At 39.4% G+C, this 24,282-nt stretch overlaps 1 protein-coding gene across 1 annotated transcript in view; it reads right to left on the reverse strand.

Annotated features, from left to right (window-relative positions):
- The window catches only part of Acbd6 (acyl-CoA binding domain containing 6), a 158,757-nt gene that overhangs the window by 11,837 nt on the left and 122,638 nt on the right, over positions 1–24,282 (reverse strand). The window contains exon 7 of the mRNA XM_057770976.1: positions 6,660–6,690. Coding sequence (XP_057626959.1) covers positions 6,660–6,690 — 31 coding nt within the window. The remainder of the gene's footprint in view (positions 1–6,659; positions 6,691–24,282) is intronic.

Genomic DNA, 24,282 nt, shown 5'->3' on the forward strand with positions numbered 1-24,282 from the left:
GTAGTTACTGAGAGACACTGGATTATAAAAACTACTAAATTCAAAATGGAAGTAAAATGTGTTATGTTGGGGAAGAGGTTATGCCTTTATTTCCAAAGAAAACAAAGGGCTGTGAATTCATTCAATTGATAGAGATCAGATTTGATGGGGAGACCCTCTGAAAAATCCTAGGTACAGACATAAAGAAATAAACCTAGAAAACTACAAGACAGGCAACAGATATTTCACCTGCTCAAGCATAAAACAAACAAAAAACATCTTTCACTGACTTGTGCATACCACATAGTCCATACCTGTGTTAATGTAGATATGTATGTTACCTTTGAAAGTTTGTGTCTTCAGAACAAGGGGACCAGACATCACTGAAAGTGGGTGGCCAGGTGACCCAGCCTCTCTGAATGCTTCTGTTGCAGTTTCCTCAAAGTTCTGCATCCAGAACAGCTTCAAGACTGAGACTGTCCAGCCTCATAGGTGGCTTTAGCCAGAACATTAGATAAGCCTTGTATTATCCCATCACACTTAGATTGGGGAACAGCTAGCTTCCCCAGAACTTGATCACTATCTTAAACTTTTTCAGGATCCCTCAAAGATTTCAGCACCCCCAGACAACAGGAAGCAGTCTAGAGAACACAATGCCCACATTTCCAAGAGATAGGGTAGACAGTTTTTTGATTATTTAGTGGGTTATGGATGTTTGTCATTGTTTAGGGGCGGTTGGTTATAAGTTGTTGGTCATGGTCAGGGAAAAAGCTGAACAAAGGAGATTAGATTTAGGGATCTCATTCTAAAAAGAAAAAAAAAAGGAGGGGGGCAAAGAAAGGATAAAATAAAAGGGTAGATTATTGTATCTATCTATCTTTCTTTCTTTCTTTTTTTTTTTTTTGGTTTTTCGAGACAGGGTTTCTCTGTGGTTTTGGAGCCTGTCCTGGAACTAGCTCTTGTAGACCAGGCTGGTCTCGAACTCACAGAGATCCGCCTGCCTCTGCCTCCCAAGTGCTGGGATTAAAGGCGTGCGCCACCACTGCCCGGCTTGTATCTATCTTTCAAACTAAAAAAAAAAACTACCAGTCTCAAATATTTTGTATTGTATGGATTTTGATATATTGATTCAAATTTAAGTTATTTTTGCTATACTGAATGTATGTTTCTACTCTTTCTCAGGGTACTGTTCTTATGCAGCTCATTTAAAATGTATAATTAAGAGATACAGGTTAGTAGTTATCTATAATAATCAAACTTGTAGTCAGATTAGGTATGTTTTCAAGGTTAAACAGATATATTTAGATATATGATCTTCAATATTTCAAAGATCTATAGAATATGGGATTTAAGAGGCTTAATAACCCGAGGCTTTTCATGACAATGAGACATGTCTGCTCCTGGCAGCAGAAATCTATTTCAGAGATGAGGAACACTAAGAAAACTCCATAGAGAGTTTGTTTTTACTGTGGCAAGGTTAGCCACTGGGCCAAAAAAAAAAAAAATTGTCCTTGCTTCACCTGCTGACATGCTGTACAAACTGGACAAGCATGACACACAGGAAAGTGACTCCTGAACTTTGCCAAAACAAGGCATGACAGTCTTTCAAAATTCCTACTTCACAGAAGAGTCTGCCAGATATTCTAGCCCTGTAGGCCAAAGATTGGATGCCCCAATGTTGCAGATGAACCTTGGGTAACTGTCCAGCTAGCTAAATATCTGTCATTTCTAGGTTTGGAAATGGTTTCCACTGTACTTTCTATTCACTCAGGTAATATTATTTCTTCTGGGGTCTTTGATGGAGGTGAAGACTAGGTAGTCATAGTTGCAGTTTTCCTTAGTTACGATAGAAGATAAATTAGGTACAGAACTTTGGACTAATCAAGATGGAATAAGTAATGGAGTACTTTCTCCAAATATTCCCAATACAAATGGATTGGACACTGTACCAAATTCTTACCTGATAACTGACTTATACCTTTATTTAGACAAAAGGGGGAAATGTTATGGGATAATCTTTTGTACACTATGAAGATTTGCCACTCAGACTGGCTTAATAAAAAGCGGAATGACCAATAGCTGGGCAGGACTTTCATGGCAGAGAGAATATTGGGGCTGGCTAAAAACAACCAAGCTATTGGTTGAACTTTTTTAGTATGTCTCAAAAAAAAAAAAAAAAAAGTCTCCATGTGGTTATTTGGGAGCTGGCTGGCAGAACAGAAAAAGACCATCTACAACTACATCTGCACACACATACACTGTAACCTGTGGATTACTGTATACCTGTACACACACTGTACACCTGCCTGCAATACACTATGAACATCTATACACACACACACTATACACCTGTACATACATGGGTGGGGGAACGAACGGCAAATGTAATATACACTTCTGTCAGTGAGGTAGAAGAGAACAAAGCTGACCAACACACTTACCTTAGTTTCTTAGCTGATGATCTCCCAACCAAGAATATAAATTTGAACTTTAAATTTGTTCAAAGTGGGTTCCCCACCTCCAACTAGACACTGGTCTGAAGTAGATAATCTGTTTTTCTACTTTGTACTATTATACTAAGTCAAATCTTTTTCATATATTTTTTCATAAAAAATGTTTATTTTGTAAATGTTTAAATGAAAAAATACGTGCTGAGAGAAGCTAATGGGCTCTCACTTGAAAACAAAGCATACTTAAATCAACTAATATGAAAACAATACCAGAACTCAAAATGTACTATGTAGGGAATAAGCAACATATATGTTTGTAAAACTTTAAGATATATATGTATATATCTTTAATTTTTCACAACTGAATTTCTCCATATTTGCAAAAATGAAATCAAGAAATACTGAGTACAGCAAGATTTGTTTTTCTTTTAATACCCAATTCCTATAATGTGAATGAAATTGACTCTAAATTTTCTTTTGGTAGAAATGCATTCCTATATAAAAGTTGTGTTTGGAATGATGATAAATCTATAAGATAAGCTTTCTATGCAATTTCCAAATTACGTGGATAAAAAGCAGTTTTAATAATTTCCACATCTGCATAGGACGTTCTGCTATCCTAAAGTGCATTCCTTTGTGTCCTGAAGAGAACCTGGATACATGGAACAAATCTGTTCCTATTGAAGGGCAATCCCCCAACATTTTAAGTTCATCATTCTTAACTTCTTTCTGGAAATACTCATACATACGCTCTTTCCACATACCAGTACCTTAACAGAGAAACACACATTTCAGCAGGAGAGCAATTCATGGGTCTGTAGTTTTCTCACTGGACTGTGTGATGACCATAAACTGATACACTGTAGTCCTCTGCAGTGACGTCAGCTTGCTCATGCCAGTCACCTCTGGACCTCTCACATGTTTATCTAGAGGTGATTTCATTATGCTGCCTACGATGGCCTTGAATTTGAGATACTCTTCCTCAGTCTATAGAGACTGAATTACAGATATGCATCACCAGCATATCTGTATGTGCATGTGCACATGATTGTGTGTGCATATGTATATACATATGTGTGTACATGATTGTGTGTGCAGGTGGAGAATGACTGATGTCCTCTGGCCTCCAAATGTATAAGTTCATATATGACTGTATGTGTGTATACGTACATATGTGCACACACACACGTGTACACACGTGTGGTGTTCCTCACAAGTCTTTGGCATTTGCATACTTGGCCCCCAGTTGGTTATTTGGGGAGGGTTAGAAGGTATGTGTCATTGGGGTGGGCTGTGAGGTTTGAGACTTGTGCATCTGAGTTAGCCCTCTCTGCTTCTGCTAATGGTTGGAGACGTAAAAGCTTAGCTGCTGCTCCAGACACCTGCCGCCTCTGCTCCACCCTTAAGGACTCTAATCCTCTGGAACTATAAGCCTAAAATAAACTTTCTTCTGTAAGTTGCCTTGGTCATGGTGTTTTATCACAGCAATAGAAAAGTACCAATACACTATGTGTGTGGGCTGGCGTATGCATGGTTGTACGTGTGTATGTGTGCACGAGTGAGCTGCATGTATGCATATGATTATATGTGTGCTCATGTGCATGTGGTGAACATGTATGCATGTGTTTGCACATGTGGAGGCCAGAGGGCAGCACCGGGTGCCTTATTCATTCTCCATCTGGGTCACACCTGCTATTATACTTGGGGCTTCATGTCTTCTTGGAGCCTCTTTTCCCTTTGCGTTTGTATCAGGTGACAGCAATCTCCACTGTTAATGTAGTATTTTAATTTCTTTAATGCTTTTTGTCCATTTTTGCTTTGTCATCCTACTATCTTGATGCAAACTTGGTAGAATCACCTTCCCATTTAAACTAGCTACATTCCAGTCATACAAGGAAACATTGTTGCTCTATGGCTTTTTCTTATGGACCTTCTTTTGATGGTGGATGTGTTACAAGAATGCTATCTGCTAATGCTACAACCCTAATGTAGGGTTCTAGTTTATCCAACGATTTTATCAAAAAAACAGTAAAAGCTGCTAACATTTTATGCATACACAGCAGGTATCTAAGCAATTTAGATGAATTAGCTTCTTCCATTTCCATCCCTAGCCTGAGCGGCGGTCCCTATGTCATTAGGTGTACCTGAAGTTGTGAACTGAGAGGCCTCTGCGGTGCAGAGTCAGCGGGGTGCTAGAATGTCAAGCACAAGTCTGCCTTAACCTATGAGGTCTGAACCACCTTTCTAAACTTTTTAAATTGAGCGTTAACTTGTCTCACAAGCTCTTTATACACCTGAATTACTGAATTAGGTATATTTTACCTAACTTGAAACTGTAGAAAATCATACTAATAAATTCTAAAATGTTACACCTTCAATTTCTGGGATGAACTCAACTTGACTGTGACATATTTTTCTGTCTAAAGTGCAATGATGGGTTTCATTTGGTAATATTTTCCTTAGGATTTTGGCATTTATGTTCAAAAATAAAATGGACTCACAGATTTCCTTTTTTTCCTGCTAGTTTTACTATGCAGATAATCCCAGGTAAACTCATAAATGAGCTGGGGCAGGCATCTGTAGACATTTCAGTTTTCATGATCAGGCTGATTTACATGAGCTACAAACAGCTAGCAGAACAATCGAGACTCCCAGGTGATCCAGTGATGCCCACAGCACCCAAACAAATGCTCAGCTGAAGACAAAGGCGATAGAGGCATCCGAGCCCCTTGGAACTAATCCTAGCCCAGCACTGTCTAGACTGGCAAAGTAGCCTGTGTGTTGCTTTCTGAAGCGACTGAAGTGGCTGACCCTTACCCTGATTTAGACATTGATGACTGTCTTTAATTCAACAATAATCATATACAAACTGAATTTCTGAATTCTATTTGCTAGTATTTTATAATTTATGAAACACCTTAATATTTTTTATTTCACTGAATTTATTTAATAGTTCCCTAAGATCATGCTATTATTTCTACCTTACAGATCATTTTCATTCTATTTTATAGACTGTTGAAGTAAAGATAATTATTTAGTAGAGAAAATGAGTTAAAAATCAAATTTGTTTTCTTTATTCAGTTATACTAGTTTCCTTTTACCTGGGTGAAAAAAATTCAAGAAACTGAAGATAGGACCAAGCAACACACATATACACACACGCAAGCATGCACACACAGGAGCATGTATACACACACACAGTATATATGTATATATATATATATATATGTTTACATTGCTTTTTATTTTTATACACATAGTAAAATATGGCAAGAGAGTAACAACAGCAAGTAATGAGATATAGAAATATACTCTCTCTAGAAAACATTTTATTGTTCAGTGCTCACAATTCTTGTGATGACATGAGATGACTCAATGTCCATGTTCTAAGATAAAGGAAGGCAAATGATGTAGGTATCACGACCCAGTTGTTAGGCTGCTAGCAAAGGGTCATTTGGATACAAGCACGGTGATCAGCTGCTCTGGTAACTGCAACACTCCAAAGTGAGTACTGCATGAGTAGTATCAGACAAAGACATGAGTCATGTCCTAGACTCAAGGGGCAAGGATGGCATGAGACTTCCTCACGTGACTGAGAACAGCAAGTAAACTAAAATCTATGAATTGTCTATTTCTACAGTTTTCACAATATTTCACATTTCTGGGCTGGAATTGACTGTGAGCAACTAAAATTTAAAATAGTAAAACTGCAGGTTAGGAGTTCATTAAAGAAGCATTTCTTGTTTATGTGTGGTGTATGCATGTGCATGTGGAGATCAGAGGTCAACGTTGTGTGTCTTCCTCTATTGAACTTACCATTTTTGGTTACCCTGGATGACCAATGAGGTCCCTAAGATCTTTCTGCCTTTGCCCAGGGCTCAGATGCATGTCATTATGACTGGCTTTCATGTGGGTGCTGGGGATTTGAACCTGGGTCCTTATGCTTGCATAGTCAGCACTTTACCAACTGATCCATCTCCCAGCCTCAAGAAAGTTCTGTTGTTTTTAGTTTTGTTTTCTTTTATAAATAGGGGAGAGATTAGATTCTACAATAACAAAGAATAGCATCCTGTTTGCTCCTGACAGAACCAAGAATGACTTAATGAGTGTTCAGCAGGGGGTGGAGGAGCCTCTATGGCTGATGACAGTTCTTGCAGTTCTACTGGCTCTACCACATAGGGCTAGACAGACAACATGTTCAAACATGACCAATAATCACGAACAGCTTACCATAGTGAAGAGCTGTCTGACCTTCATCGTCCTATAAAAGAACACAAATGATACACTTTAGAAAAGGTCTGTAAGTATGGTTCAGTATATAAACTATTGCAAACCTACAGGACACCAAAGTTCTACAGGTTCATCAGACACAGGACCAGCTCTCATTTCTCTGCACCTCTTCAGATCAAGTTCTCTTCAGATCAAGTTCTTACCTTGGAGAACTGTAACTAGTTCACGGTGACAGCTACAGCAGAGGCGAAGATAAAGATCTACAGAGAACCCAGGCAATGTGGCAGCTTTGCTACTGCATTCAATACAGAAAACCTATCACACAGCATTTACCTTGGATGCTATTAAATAGATGCTGATTTCTAAGTGTGCCCCCAAATTTAAGTAATCTGTGACTTTTGGTAAGGGTTAATAACTTTTAAATGTCTTTTTAAAAGATTCCAAATGCTTTTAAAGGACTCTAGGCTTCTGGACCAGATCAAACATCATAAAGATAGGTGATTTCAAAGAATACAAAGTTCCAGTAGTTAAGAACAAGACTTCTCATAGTTTGTTTACCCAGGAAATTACAACATTCTAGCTTTTTCTTTAATACCAAGCTATTCTAAATATATATGTAAAACTATGGAGCAGACCTTCTAAGCACTGTTACCTCAAACCAAGAGTAGAAAGCAGAAAACATGCAACAAACTATCCAAAGCACAAGAGGGAGTGTGGGGGGGGGGTTAGTAGTTACCCTGTATGCAGAGCCTGGGTACCACCACTGTTCGGCCACTGTAATGAAGAATGATGGCTGAACTAGTATCAAACTGCTCATGAGTACCCTGCATCTGTTTTCCCACTTAATGTGGGGATGGACTGGCTCCAGACGCTAAGGGCATCTCTATTTCATCTTCCAAACAAAAAGCAAGAAGCTGCCACAGAGAAATTATTTTCTGATTTGGACAGGGAGAAAGAAAAAAAGTCATTGTTTTAGCACCTCGAAGCCTGTCAGGAATGGCAGCTGGTGGAGGCAGGGGAGCAAGCATGAGGCAATGTAGTTTGTTTTCCTACTGGGGATTGTGCTTCTCATAGGATTCAGAGGTGAGGTGCATGTAGGTGAGTGAGAAAAAATAGGAAAACAAGTAACTGGGAAGGGGGTAGATAGGGTACATTTGGCTGGGTGCCACAGTGGCTCATCAACAATTATAAAGAAAATAAAATTTAAGGAAAATAAAAGATAGTAGGTAGTACCCAAAAAAAGGGAGCACAGATGGTCATTTGGGTGGTCTGAGTTAGAAATGTTCCCTATAGTTTCAGGCATTTTTGAACACTTGGGCCTCCATTGGTGCAGCCTCGATGGGGGAAGTACAGCATTGGAGGTGGGCTTTGAGATAGTCTTTACACTGTATGCTTTCTGTTTCATGCTTATTACAGTGAAGTATGCGAGCTCTCAGTGTCCTGTTCAGCTGCGGTACGCTTGCTCTGCCGCAAGCATCACCCCCATGATGGGCTCTTACCCTCTGGAACCATAAGTCCAAATAAATTCTTTCTTCTATAAGATACTTTGGTTATGTTGTTTTTAATGACAACAAAGGCATAGCTAATATAGTTTTGAGGTACAGATTCTGCCCCCTCCCCCTTTACCCACTCTGCTTCCAAGCTTAAGGGAGAGAGGGAGGAGAGCTATGAACAGGGTCAGAGTGGTGTGGATATAGGTAGCCTGGCACTGTGAGTCTCGCTCTAGAGAATTTAGTCTGGGTAACTGGAAAGAGCAAAACTGTCCAAAATGGCTAAGACTCAAATCTACCTTGTTAGTTTACAGTGTTAGACAGTAAAAATGTATGCATATGTGATTGGCCAGATGGGCTTATACTCATGTCTACAGTCTCAGTACAAATGTCCATCAAACAAAGCGATTCCAGAAAAGGCTTGAATCTACTACAGTCTTAGGACTCTACTGTTTTCCCCCATCATTATATTTTCCACAATTATTCATCCTTAAAAATTATAGTTCTCAGTTGGACAGGGTGGCATAAAACTGCAACTCCAGCACTTGGGAGGCTGAAGCTGGAAGGCAGCTACAGAGCCAGGGCCACTCTGGGCCACACAGTGAACATCAAATGAGTCAGGACTTCATGACAAGATTCTGTCTCAAAAAAAAACTGGGAGTATGTCAGGTTTGGGGGTGCATGCCTTTAATTCCAACACTCACGAGCCAAAGGCAGGCGGATCTCCGTGAATTTGAGGTCAGTTCTGTCTACATAGCGAGCTCCATGCCAGCCAGGTTAGATAGTGAGACCCTGTTCCAAAACACACACACCCTAGGGATTTTTAAAAAGAGAGAACATTATCTTGCTGTTTGGGCAAACTTTCATGTTTAATTACTGTGCTCATGCATATCAAGAGTTCTGTCCCTTTTAATTTCTAATTCCTTATCCTCACTTGGGATCGAGAATTAATTTCTTTTAATCACTTTTACCAATGAATGTAAATAGGTAGCTCGAGTCCAATTTCTAATTAATTAAAAATATGCACTGAGATCCTAATATGGCGCAGGTCCTGTTCTAGGCACTGGGAACACAAATGAATGAGACAGAAAAGGCCCCGAGTGTAATCTCATATTCTGGTGGTGGAGGAACCAATAAGCAAATAAATAGATTTATCAACAGTCAATGAGCTCAAGATGGTGATGTACATACACCTGTGGCCTTAGCCACCTAGGAAGTTGAGGCGAGAGGACTGCTCAAGCCCACAAACTTAAGACTAGTTTAGGTAATATAGCAAGACAACACTCCTCCCCTACGAGTGCTCTGGAAGAAAACAAAGCAGAGTGAGACAGGAGTGGTGCTGGGCACTGTTTTGGACATTGAAAAAGCAGGGAATTGGGGCCGATGCCAGGACAGCATGTAACCCAGCTTAGTAAACAGCACCTGTCATCCTGTTCTGAAAGCAAGCACGTTACCAAGCCATGCCTAAGAGTAGTCTCTCAAGGATTTCCAATGGAGTGAGGGACAGAAGTCTATTAAGGAAGGTCCTTTTCCCCGAGCCAATTGAAAAGCATAGTGACATCAGAGCAGCACTGAAGGAGGCAGGCAGTTCTGCTTATACGAGGTCTCTAAGGTGCTCAGATTCCCAGGGAAAGAAAGTGGGGTGAGGAGGGAGGGAACCCTGGGAGTTAGTGTTTAGTGGGTACAATTTCACTTTGGGAAGAGAAGTTCTAGAGATAGGTTATGGTGATGGCTGCCAGCAGAGTTAATGCACTTAATGCCAATGCGCCAGACTGTTAAAAGTGATTAAAATGATAAACTTTAACTGGGTGTGGTGGCATATGCTTGTAATCCCAGCACTTGGGAGGTGGAGGCAGGAGGGTCAGGTGTTTGGGTCATCTTTGGCTATATGAGGCCCTATCTCAAATGCAAAGCATAAGCAATAATTTTCATTGTATGATTTTCCTATAGGTAAACAATTAAAGGATATGAGCAAGTGGCAAAGCTCACCTTGGGAGAAAACTGCAGTAAGAGAGAAGGGTATTACCATGAAAGAGCCAGGCAGCGGTATGACAAGCAGCCTATGGTTCTGTGATGTCTCTCTGTATGTTGCAAACATGATTACCATTGATAAGTAAAGAAACTGATTTGGCAGGATAGAGCCAAGAGGAAAATCCAAGATACAGGGAAAAATAAGGGGGAGTTGGGAAGACAGCAGCAGCCATTGGAGAAGAAAGATGTGTGGTAACAAGTCACAAGCCTCGTGGTAAGATATAGATAGAAATGGTTAATTTAAGAAGTAAAAGCTAGTTAATAACAAGCCTGAGCTAATTGGCCAAACAGTTTGTAATTAATATTAAGCATCTGAATGGTGGGAGAGAAACTTTCATTTACAAATGGTGCCAACGTGTGGCACACACATCAATATAAAGCCTAAGAAAGCTTAAAAAAAAGGATTCTAGACACACAAAAACAGACTCAGAAACAGCTTCTTGGTACCTGCAGTTTTTCAGATAGGCTCTGTTTGCTGGTGGTGAGCAGATGCGTGACTCCATTAAAAGATGGCTTCCTGGTTCATGCTGGCCACATGGGCAGTTACTTTGGGAGGTCCTTCTATGGAACACTTGAATGGGGTTTGTGGGCAGTGTGCTGCAAGTTACTTGGTGGTGGTATGGACCCACTGCTTCCCAGAGTTGGGGCGGTAGGTTGAACAGGGTGGGACCAACAGGCAAAGAGGCTCTGGTTTTAGCCATGCCTGCTTAACAGTGTAAAGCAGTGATCAAAAAAGAAATACAGATATGCAATAAGGACAGATTCAGACAAAATAAATCTCTAAATGGGTCACCGTGTGTTTAAAAAAATGTATGTAGGTTTAAGAAAAAAAGAAAATGGGTATAGGCAGTTACAGAAAGGAATAGATTTTTTTTTAAAAAAAGGCTTTAAAGAGATAGTAAAAATAATATAAAAGAAATAAGCCACATAAAGATGAAAAATACACAGAAAGTTTGGATTATTGTGCTTTCTTTGACTATTTTGACTGTTAATGACCTTACTGCAGAGAGACATTTGATTGTGGGGGCTGTTAAGCTAAACCAACATAAAGGTATCCTGACTTCAAAATTTGGGTCTAAGGATATGTTGCTTTAGAAAAGTTTCCACAGAAGACAAGAAGCTGTGGATTCCTTCCAGGTTAATATTGTTTGATCGAGCAAGACCCCCTGAAGTCTCCAATGGAAACAGTAGCCAAAACAGCTTCAAAACAACTGAGATGATGCAGCCTCATAGACCACTACAGCCAAGATCTAACTGTAATTATAAATTTTCTCAGGATCCTCAGAAAGATTACCAGCAACCCAAATCAGCAGGAAGTAGTAAAAAAACTACACTCAAATTCCCAAAATATTGTTTATAAATGTTTGTTTTCATTTAAAGGGGGATGGTTATAAATAATTAATGTCATAGTCAAATGTCTTTCTAACAAAAAAGGGGGATATGACACAGAAATAAATAATCATATTGGTATGAATTTTGGCTTACGGATACAAATTTAAGGTCAATTTTAATATACTATATGTATATTGTATTCTTGCTTAAGGTATTATGTTTATATAGCTCATTTAAAAAGGTATAGTTAAGAAATACAAATAGCCATCTATAATAGTCAAAATTACAGTCAGGTTAGTTAGATTTTCAAGGTAATACTGAGATATTTCAGATAGGCAATCTTCAAACACTTCAAAGATCTACAGAACATGGCATTTAGAATGTTTTAAGAACTTAGACTTTTCTTGACAGTGAGAAATGTCTGCTCCTGGCAGCACCAATTACTTCAAAGAGGACTGTGGGCATTGTAGAAGCTGAATTTGCCAAAACAGGTTGGGACAGTCCTTCAGGGTTCCTGTTTCATAGAAGAGTCTGCCAGATATTCTACAGGACACAATAGAAAATGACTGACAAACTGCCAATGTAGGCGGACAGTTTCAAATTTCCTGCTTCACTGGGAAGTCTGCCGGGTACTCTCTGTCTATAGGCTGAAGATGGATGTCCCAATGTATACAAAAGAACTTTGGGTAACTGTCCAGGCAGTCAGATATCTCTGTTATTTCTGAACTTTTGGAAGTTGCTTACAATGCACTTCTCATTTACTTAGGTAATATATCCTTCTGGGGTCTTGATAAAGTTGAAGGCTAGATAGTTATAATTATAGTTTTCCTTGGTTATGATAAAAGAAAAATTAGATAACTCAAAAAGATAGGATAGATGATAGAATATTTTCTTTAATTTTGCCAAATACAAATATACTAAATATTGTAACTATAATTCTTGCTTGATAACTGTTTTTGTTATATGTAATTTTACTATGTTAAAGTTAAAAAATCTTCCTTTTTGATTAGACAGAAAGGAGAAATGATGTGGAATGTCTCTCCATATGCTGTGAATATGATTTATTACCATTGGTTAATACAGAAGCTGATTTGGACAATAGATGAGGAAATAGAGCCTGGTAGGAAATCTAAGCAGAGATACAGGCAGAAAAATGCCAGCAGCTGCCAGAGAAGCAAGATGTGAGGTAATGCCACAACCATGTGGCATTAATAGAAATAGGTTAATTTAGGATATAAAAGCTAGTTAGTAATAAGCCTGAGTTAAGTGGCCGAACCGTTTAATATTAAGCCTCTGAATGGTTATTTGGGGAACTGGCAGGCGGGAGAGAAACTTCCAGTTCCAGTCCTGTCCTTTTAACTATTCCCCACTCACTCACTCACTCACTCACTCACTCACTCACTCACTCACCCTCCTCACCCTTTTTAGGTTAGCTAACAATAAATATTCCCTAGACAAATGCCATCTTCCTGAGAATCTTGACTAATACAGAATATACTATATGATCCAAGCCTTGCCCATCCTTTTCTCAATTCTGTGACTGCCAGTTCCTAGTAGGAATTCCCAATGGACTGCATGGCTGTAAATGCTCTTTGCTTGGCATAAAACTTATCCCTGAACTCTTCAGACAATGCCATGCTCTTCGACTGTGCTTTACAAGTCTCTTTGGTATATATGTACTTAAAAAAAGATATCTTGTGTTTACGAGAGTTTTGCCGGGTGTATGTGCACCACGTGTGTACAGTGCCTGCAGAGGCCACAAGGAAGTGTCAGAAATGAAGTTGCAGATGGCTGTGAGTCACCATGTGGGTTTTAGGAATCAAACCTGGGTCCTTTGGAAGAGCAGCCAGTGCTCTTAACTGCCAAGCCATCTCTCCAGCCCTGTATTATCTGAGCATTTTAATTAGACCGACAGTATGTATGAGTTTAGGGTGAGGTGTGAGTTGTCATGCTGGCTAGCGTTCTTCATGTACACTACTTCTGGGTGCTTTATAATTTGGGGTCAGGAGCTCAATGGAGCTTTATCTGTGAGAAATTTAGTACTGTGCTCACTGCTGATGGTCTGGGGTGATTTCTGTCTTTGCTACAGGCACGTACTACAGAGGTACCAGCAGTCCGAGGACAGTCGGTTGATTTCTTAGCTTGGGGAAGTTGAAAATCTGTAAGATGTGCAAACTTCCCACTTCCACCACCACCCCTGGACTTCCAGCACAGGCCGAGACAATCTTTCCCGTCAACTCCGTTGGTGAGCACAAGCTTTTAAGTCTACTCTGAGAGTGACTGGTACGTTTGACATGGCATCCTGTGGGCACTGAGATGGGTAATTTTTGTTCTATAGCTGTGCTTGTTTGGCTTTTGGAAGTGGTCTTTTTATAAGCTTGGCTATGTATTAAAGGAGATGAATTTCTGAGAGTTTTGGTGATTTTTTTTTTAATTATTATTATTTAGTCTGGGATCTTGCAGTTCAGGTCACCTTCTTGGGAAGCAATCACCTTGTCTGGGGTTAGTTCCCTTCTTTTCAGGGCTGTAAGCTTCCTACAGACAAATCTCCAGAACCTGTCACAGTTCCGCACAATGTGTGATCTGTGAGTATTCCTGGCATGACAGAACGAGTCTCACTTCAATCTTTCCTCATCGGCTTAGTCACTAAACTCACACAAACTAATTGTTGCTAGTCTTTAATTTGTTCTACTTTTGTTTTTATGTGAAGTAAAAAACATTTCTTCATGCGAAGCACGTCAGACTCTCCAATAATAAACTATACCCCATTTTCCCCCTACACATACCTTCAAATTTGTGCATATTGTTTCTCTTCTCATATGTACTGTATAGTTGTCATTTTGTAATTCTGATCATGTTTCCATTTTACTAGTAATTATTTTCTTTACAGATTTAGTTTTCTTCTATTTTCAGATTAGATGTCAACTGAATGTTATTTTACTAAATAAAGTGTTGATGAAAATATTAAACTATTAAGTTCAGAATTTATTCATAGAAAATACATTATTTTATCCTTTTAATGCTAAGCCACTGACAATACTGCCATCTCCTAGGCATAAAATTCTGTAGTAATTCTCATTTTTTCCATTGCTAAATATATTTTATTAAACTAAACCCAAAGCTGTATTTCTAAGCAATACATATGTATACATATATATACATACACACACGCATACAAATACATACACGTATACATACATACATTAGTCATTTTAAAGTAGCTCTCATATACACTCCTACCACTTACATGTGTATATAATAATGGAGATGATGTGCCTCCATGCTATCTTCTATGATCAAAAAATTGAGTGTTATGGATTTCTTTTCTCACACACAACGATTCTGATGTGCTCATTCGATCTAGCTCTACTGCTCTTCCTAAGGATACAGGAACCACCACAAGAATAACGGAGGGGCTGGAAAGATAGTGAGTGGCTGACGCTTGTGCTGCTCTTATAAAGAGCCTGTTCGCTTCCCACCACCATAGTTCACCCAGCTCCAGGGGATCCAAAGGCTCAGAATCCTACAGGTGTCCTTACTCATGTTTACTTGCTTATACACAGGAGTGTACATGCACACTCACACTTTTAAAAATATCTTAAAAAATAAAACAATAGGAGTAATACAGAGAGGGACTAGATTTTCCCGTGGCATTGTTAATAAGAACTTTTTTGTTCTGTTTGGTGTTTTATACTTAAAGTATTTCAAGATATTATATAGCAAAGGAGGCACTAAAAGACTGGCTATGAAGAATTAGATGCAGTAGTAAAATTTTTTGAGTTAATAATTGAAACTTTAAATTACGTTTGTGGAATGCACTGCCTCTTGGGTCTGTAACTGTATCAGAAAATGATTACATTAATCTTGCAATTGAGAAATTTGAAAATGCATCCTATGATAATTTTTCTAAGAACTGTTCTTAATAGAAGCCTTCCATGGAAGGTTCTGGGCATTCTCTGTCTTTCTTGGAAAGAAAATGTATGTACGGTAATACCCCATTCTAACTGGCATCCTTAGGAAATGAGGCAGCTGATGCCAGCAGATTTTTCAAATAATAGGAGTGGTACCTTCAAACATCTGAACATCAAAACAACACCTTAAACTTCTTCGTTCTCTATTTTGAGGCAGGGTCTCTCTGAATACCCCTGGCTGTCCTAGAATGCACTATGTAGAACTCACAGAAACCTGACTGCTTCTGCCTCTTGAGTGCTGGACACTCCATGCTGGGCATCTCTCTTGCATATAGTTCTTTTCTAAGTACTTTTCTTTGCTTTTTTCCGCACGGAAGACCATTGAATTTTTTCTTAATGATTCAGAGTTAAGCATCATAATCTGACCATGTCCCTCAATATCTAGCACCAAGCAAATGTTGGAGAATATGAATAAACAAAAACATGTTTTATTGTACATATAACATACATGACACCATTAGAGAAATCAAGGTAGATAAGGTGATTTTACCTTTCAACTAGTAGCTGAAAATTATTTTTGTTTCTTTATTGAGTTTGATTTTCATTTCTTAAACAGCAGCTTCTTTTCGGCCAGAAGATTATTAATTACCCTTATTACTGTCAGTGTGCCCAAATATTTTAGATATTCTACTTTTCATGCACGGGAGGCTGAAAAGCAGACAAAAATATGTTCTTCAGGTTGTGTCTACGGAAACATGGATGGTGGTTTGATAGTGGTCACACAAGATGGGTTACCACGGATTTGTGTTTTATTTTCATGTTGGTTATATTTTGTTTTTAGACTATTTTTACAATGAGTAGCTTTCTTTCTTTCTTTCTTTCTTTCTTTCTTTCTTTCTTTCTTTCTTCCCTCCCTCCCTCCCTCCCTCCCTCCCTCCCTCCCTCCCTCCCTCCCTCCCTCCCTCCCTCTCTCCCTCCTTCCTTCCGTTTGTCCTTCCTTCTTAGATTCTGGAAGTTTTTGTTTAAGTAGACTCTAGAGCGATGAATGATCTAAATACAGAAGAAGACTGTTCTGGCTGAGAGCAGTGGTCCAGGTCCTGCACTCTGAGCAGCTGAAGGGTGAAGGCATACCCAGTGCAGTCTGAAAGTCTAATCCTTCAGAGAATAATAAACTGTCTTAGCTTGTCAACAATTTAAGACAACTTTTCCTGACTTGAACATTCATGAGTCCGTCCCCCCCCCCCCCGCACTTTTGTTGGCTTTGTGAGACAGGGTTTCTCTGTGTATCTTTGGCTGTCCTAGAACTTGCTCTCTATACCAGGCTGGCCTCAAACTCACAGAGATACACCTGCCTTTGTCTCCCAAATGCTGTGATTAAAGGTGTGTACCACTACCACCTGGCATGAGTTTTTTTTTTTTTTTTTTTTTAATGGTTCTCCCTGAATAAAAAACAAGAACAAAGGATATACTTGGAAAAGCTGAGAAAACAGAGCAAAATAGAAGTGCTGATATTTGGAAAGTCTTTCTCACTGGAGAAGCAGTGACTCTATCTCCACAACTTCATCTGCATGCAGTTACACAACTGTGATCACACAGAAGGCTGTGTCATCTTCAGCTCCACTTGCTGTCACTCCACCTTCACTACAGACAAGCAGTCTGTGTTCCAGATGGACCACAACAGTAAAAGAGCTTCAGCAGATGATATGCAAATTGGTAAATAACCAACCATCACAAACAGGACAGACAGATGACAGAAAGGGAAACTATGAAAGGCAGCACGAACTCATTCTTTTAAAGCAACTGAGGAGATCGTCATCGCCATAAATGTCCTGAAAAACAAGTCTCTTTTGAGACCACATTGACTTCAGCTCATACCATCCTGCTGAGCGAGGAGACAGTGCAAGGGGCAGAGCACAGAGGAGCAGCTGGGACTAGAGAATGGACGGTAGTGTGCTGTGTCCACAAGCCACTCCTTCTGCGCTCACCCAATCATTCACATCCACAAACTGTAAAAGGCACAGTTACTCAAGCATTTCTAGTAGATGCAGGCATATCTTGGTTTAGATGCCCGGCTGTTTCCTAGGCAACAGTAGTTATCAGGGTTACATACAGGATATGCCAATTAGAAGTAACTCAGGGGGCTGGAGAGACGGCTCACCAGTTAAAAGCACTTGCTGCTGTAGCAGAGGACTTGGGTTCAGTTCCCAGCACCCACATGGCAGCACACAAACACTAGTACTCTAGTTCTAAGCGGTCTGGACACCCTCTTCTGGTCTTCTCAGTCACCAGGCACACACATAGTGCACATATATACACTCAGACAAACGCTCATACAAGTAAAATAAATCTTTAAAAATTTTTTTAGAAGTAACTTAGCACAGTTTAAAATGAAACTTCTCTACTAGGTATTTATCATTGCTTTGCAATTTCTCCAGGTCTAGATTAATAGATCAATTAGGGATTTCACTTATCAAAAATAAGATTATTTAATAATGTAATTGTTATCCTTATCCCTCAGAAGGTTATACGGAATCCAGACATTTAAATGTAAGATCGGATTTGATCCAGCAGCAAAAGAACTCAATTCCACAATAGGGCGTTCACTCAAACAGAATCTCCATCTCAAAGCTTAGCTTAAAACAATTAGAGAATACCACAGGGCTTTGTCAACTCTACCTGTCCTACTTCAACTGTAAGAATTTCTTCCCCATGGTACATATTCTTTGTTCTTTTGATGAAGTGTATAATGTATGAGTTCCTAATATACATTATACATTCTCATACATAACATATCTAATGTATCATATACATTATATGTTCTCATATATTATATATCATATATATTATATACACAATATCTCATATATATGAGTTTCAGTCTGTAATAAAGGAGAATGAGATGATGTCCTTTGCAGGAAAATAGCTGGAACTAGAGATCATCATGGTAGGCAAAATAAGGCAGATATAGAAAGACAAATACATGTTTTAGTTTAAGAGGAATATATATTCCAAATTAAAGCTGACTAAATGTAATTTTCGTTATATTCATTTATTTTGGGGATGGGCGCATGTGTGTGCCATGGGGTTAAATATGGAAGTCAGAGGACAAACTGCAGAGGTCTGTTCTCTACTAATACTATGTGGGTCATAGGGACCAAACTTAAATTACCAGGCTTAGCGGCAAGTGACTTTACTTAAAGATCCATGCACGCAGCATGGCAGTACAAGGGAGCCTTTTAGGGGGAACTTGTAAGCAATAATGAGAGGGGAAGGGTGGACTAGGAGAGGGTAAGGGGAATGAATATGAGCAAAGAACGTCATGACATACATGTGTGACGATGTCCCAATGAAAAGACCATGACTTGGAGGCTTGGTCACTAACATTACTGACACCATCCATGGCAACAGTGAGAGGGAGGAAAGTTAGGTGAACTGAGGCGTGGTCCAAGGGGATACTGGGCCACTGGCTCTTCCTTGCTACCTCGCTGTTTGCAGGCAGCCATTTCCTCAGTCAGCTGGGAAGAAAGGCTCTTAGCACAGAATGAAGATGGGGGGGGAGCGCAGAAATCTGAGAAGGGAATCTATCAGGTGGGAGATCAAGGGGACAGAGAAAGGTGTGGCTGCAGGGCAGTGATGGGAGCACCCGAGGCGAGCACAAGTGTATGTTCCCTCCACTACGCTGGCTGCACCGGCATAAGCATATTTGTATGATGGAATAATAGGAAAGCATTAGAGATTTACTCATCACTTTACGTGCTGAAGGTATGTCCATGTGTGTGGGTGGCTGTGGAAGCCAGAAGAAGATGTCAGATTCCTGAAGCTGGAGTTTCAGAAGTTGTGAGCCAACCATTATGGGTGCTGTGAACTGAACTCAGGTCCTCTAAAAGGGCAGATGATTCATCTCTCCAGCCCCATCAGAAATTATTGCATATACGTATATAAAAAGCAGTGATTTAGCTGGGCGGTGGTGGCGCACGCCTTTAATCCCAGCAGTTGGGAGGCAGAGGCAGGCAGATCTCTGAGTTCAAGGCCAGCCTGGTCTATAAAGCGAGTTCCAGGACAGACAGAGTTAAAGAGTAAATCCCTGTCTTGAAAAACCAAAAAGGCTGTCCTCATTTGGAATTAAGTACTTGCTTGTCTCTCTAAGGAAAGGGGTAAGTAATGACTGATTATCTTGAAGCTAAAACTATAAATGGACTATAATTTTCTTCATACTTGTTATCTATAAAAAATTCAAAATTATTCATATTGATTTTGAAATAATTACTATAAAACCATTTGTACTTCCTATGAATTTGAATACAATGTATATGTGCATAAAATTATCATTCACTTATTTAACTATTACCTTGCTGTTTCTAAAACAAACTAACAAAGCCAATTAAAACGATGGTTGTTTGTAAACTAATGACCGCTCACAATTCTAAACATGATAGCTCACCCCAGCTCCTGTCCGCCCCTTGTCTGATTGTCCTGGAGATCACCATGCCTAATTTGAGGCTTTTGAGTTCAAATGTTGCAGGTTGAAGTGTCCTGGTGTTTAATGCGAAATATTGAGATTTTTTTTTTCTTTTAACATCGGGCATATGTCCACCTAGAAATCAATTAGAGTTGGGACATGACCATAAGAACCATGACTCCAATCCCAGAATTGATTGGCAAAGGGGGAATAGAAAGATAGGAGGCCAACTAGGCTGTCTTCTAATTCTATTTTCTGCTTCCCGAGAGGATTAGAGGAAAGAAGAGGTCTTTAAAAAAAGAATTTTCTTCAACTCTGAATTGCTTGTACTTCTAAGCACCTTATGTCTAAAGAAATAGGTATTTTGGGTGAAACAGAGGAAAGACTATTATCTTGTTATTCTTTATCTAACTGAAGTCTTTAGGGACTGAAATATAAACTGTTCTTTTATCCATTTTTTTGTATACCTAGCAAATAATAAGCATTCAGAACATAATCCTTCTGTGAACTTATCTGGGATGACTATGGCCCACTAACACAAAGCCTGTTTAGGTTTTCTAATTATTATTAACAATTGCTAATTATTTTAAATCATTATAATGATGTCATTATAATACACTATTATCATGATGAGGCTTAAAAGAAACATTACTCACATCTCTGTGTTAACATGGAATTCAGATTAAAGCACGAGGATAACTTTATGCATTACTTCTTGGTAACCTCAGAAAAGGAAACAGCCACCCAAATACTGGCCTGTACAGACATTCTGTTCTAAAATACATTATAAAGAATAATGGAATTGAATGTCAAGAATGAGTAAGTGAAAGCCTTTACTCATCTGGTTTACAACTTATATCAGCTAATTTTTCTAGATTTAAATTGATTAAATTTTTTGGTTGTTTCATTTCAAATGACCACACCAGAAGAAAGCTGTTTGTCATGGTTATTTATGCTTTTCCTTTCTGTTTTAGCTTAAAGGAAATGTTTCAAATTTAATAAATATGGAGTTATTATAAAGAACAGCCAAATCTACTCCAATACATTAGAATTGGTCACATGTTTGAAATCTTTGTAAAGGATGATACATTAGGGTAAAATAAAACTACTCAGTTGAATTAAAAGTAAACAAAATAACAGAATGTTAAAATGAATCAAAATTTACTGATGCCTAAAATCAAAACTAAAGGGTGGAAAAGTGCATGCATCCTACATATATTCTCCATACCCTGTCCAAAAAGCAAAATCCACATGAACACAAATCAGTGACAAAATAATATAGCAACTTTACATACCCATACTCCCAAATGAAAAAAGAAAAAAATGCAGCCATCAATGTGCACAAGTTCTTATTTATCATCACTTTTAAAATGGTGCAAAATCAAGGAAGTCACTTTCCATATGACTGCCCTCTGTTCCTATAGCACCTATAGCACTTCCAGAACACAACACCTACACTTCCAGAACACGGCGCCCACAGTACACTTCCAGAACACGGCGCCCACAGTACACTTAGAACACTACACCTATAACTTTTTTAGAGACTAACAGAGAATCTTGAGTCTTTTCACCTGGCTCTAAGATTCTCCCCAATCTCCTTCCTCTTTTTCTTGTATTATTTGTGATTGTAGGCCATCTTATGCTCTTTGAAGGTGAGAGTTACAGCATACATTAATTTGATAGACTGCAATATCTTTCACAAACCTCTTCACATAATAATGAAAATAATATAAGATTACTTGTAGGAAAACCAATGTTGTTGGTTTTCTTGGACTTTGGAACTAAGTACCTGGCCACAGGGACTGGAATACAGAGAAAAATGTGGATAAGGGCCACGTCAAACATGTTAAAACTAATTAATTGCTCACTTTATAGAGCCAAGAAGGCAGTAAGTCAAACTTTGCAACCAGAGGCAGAAGCCCCGGGAAAGTGATAAGTGAGGACTGGAAGAGGACCATGTGAGGGGCTGCAGAGCCTGGTGCTAACAGGAAGGAGCCGGGTAGCAAGCAGCTAGAAGTTAGAGGCTCTGAGAGAAGCAAGCTACAGCCATTTTAGACCCAGAGAATAGGCAGCCATGGCTGGCTGGGCCCCATGCCAGCCAGTAGATTACAGGATTCTGAGAGAAGTGAAGCTTTGCCCTTCTGACCCAGCCCCATCTATAAACAGCCACAACAGAGGACAGAGGGAGAAGCAGGGAAGGTGCAGTATACTTTAGGGGGAGTTAAAAGAGAACGGGTGGAACATAACTGTACAACTATTTGAAACCAAGACAAATCTGATGTTTTACTTGTAGATCTTTTGAGATTTTACTAAACTGAACAAAAAGGAACAAGCACTGGCTGGTGTTACTAGGAGCTGCAAGTTTTATAAATAAACATCATTTCTTCCCATTCTCACAACCATATTACATAAATGCCATGATTCTCATTTTCAAGAGGAGTAAAATGGGCCTTAAGCACATTCTATACCTGCCCATTGTCCTAGGGTCTTTGTGACATTAAAAACAAACAAGCTTCAAGTACATCATACTGCTAAAAGGGAATAAGAGGAATAAACACAAATATTAATACAAAGAAGAAATATCATTAAGATTTTGTAGGTTAAACACAATAGGCGGCACAGTCTCATGGTTAGCATATTTGTATAATCTGCATTACTTTAACTTCAAAATTGATATGTCGCAATCTCAGAGTGTAAAATTTTACTAGTACTTCAAGACCAGCTGCACATGGTGGCGCACACCTTTGATCCCAGCATGGTAGAGGCAGAGGCAGATGGATCCCTGAGTTCCAGGCCAGCCAGGGCTGCATAATGAGACCCTAGCTCAATCAAAACAAAATAGAAAACTTTAAGACCATATGGATACCCCTCTCTTTCTCTCAACCCTTCCTCCTCCTTTGGTGGTGCCAGCATTCTTGCACTGAGGTGTAGACCTAGCCTTATGTTCCTTTTTACTCCTGTTAAAGGTGAATACACAGATGCATCTGTTTTGAAAAGATTAAGTTTCTCCATATATTTATTGATTATTATTATTATTATTATTATTATTATTATGTTTTTATTTTTTCAAGACAGTGTTTCTCTGTGTAGCCCTGGCTGTCCTGGAACTCACTCTGTAGAGCAGACTAGCCTCAAATTCAGAGCTCCGCCTGCCTCTGCCTCCTTCCCAATTACTGGGATTAAAGGTCTGCACCTCCACTGCACAGCTGTATTTTTGTTTTTTAAAGCTGCATTTCTTTTTATTTTATGCATATGCCTTTTATTTTAGGTGTTTTGTCTGCACATGTATCTATGCCCCATGTATGTGTGCCTTGTGCCTACTGTCTGTTGAGGTCAGAAGTAGGAGTCAGATCCCCTGGAACTAGATTTACAGACAGCTGTGAGCTACCATGTGGTATTGGGTACCAAACCCAGGTCTTCTGGAAGAGCAGCCAGTGCTGAACCATCTCTCCAGTCCCATATATTTACTTTCTAAGTACAGAAAGGAACTCTAGAGAGGGGACTAGTAAGACTTAGTTGTTATGAAGGGAAAATGAGAAAAATGTCAGTGGTAGTGGGGGTGTGGGGTGTGGGATATGGGGTGCGTACCAGTGTAGAGGAAAGGGAAGGAGGAGGGATAAGAATGTTTGGAAAAACCATAGGGAATAATGTTTTATGCTTGCTTAAAATTACATGTAAGTATACGTGTATACAAATGTATGTGCGTATACATACATGTATTTTAATTTAAGTTACACTACTCAGGGATCATGCCCCAAACTATAGACTATCTAACAAAAACTCCATTGCCAGGCAGAGGAAGCCTTCTTCAGAGTTGTTTGTCAGGGGAGCCCAAGAGACCCCAAAATAATAAAAGGCAATTGCTGCTGCCTTTGGTTGCTTCCCAGAGGCTGAAGGCAAATCCCTATTGTTGAAAACACCACATACTTTAGACCTAATAGAGCTTGCAGGAATTGATCTAGATTTGACCTGGAAGCCTCTTCCCTGAGGACTAGCCCTCATAGTATCAGGAGTGATACAAGTTGCCAAGGGAGGAAAGCAATCAGTAGTCTTATCCAACTATAAATGCTCATAAAGCACGCCAACAGAAACAATAGTGGCACTTAGACCGTGGCGGTAACCAACAGCCTCCTAATTGGACTTAATGTCTGACACAGTAAACTTACCCAGCTCCCCATGGCTGGTGAGGCCAAGGACCCTAATGGAAACCCTGCTATCACAACTTTCCTAAGCCAGTATAATTTCTACTGTATTCTAAGCAGTTATCCTCATATTCACAGAGAAGTACAGCTCTCACCCCTCATCAAGGAAGCTTCCCTTTGCAGTGGACAGAGATATTACAAAGGCCATAATGGGCCAAAATATAGAGTACCACTGATCACTGTGGTGCCTGTCCCCAG

The sequence above is a fragment of the Chionomys nivalis genome, chromosome 5 (genome assembly GCF_950005125.1).
Source record: "Chionomys nivalis chromosome 5, mChiNiv1.1, whole genome shotgun sequence".
Taxonomy (NCBI): Eukaryota; Metazoa; Chordata; class Mammalia; order Rodentia; family Cricetidae; genus Chionomys; species Chionomys nivalis.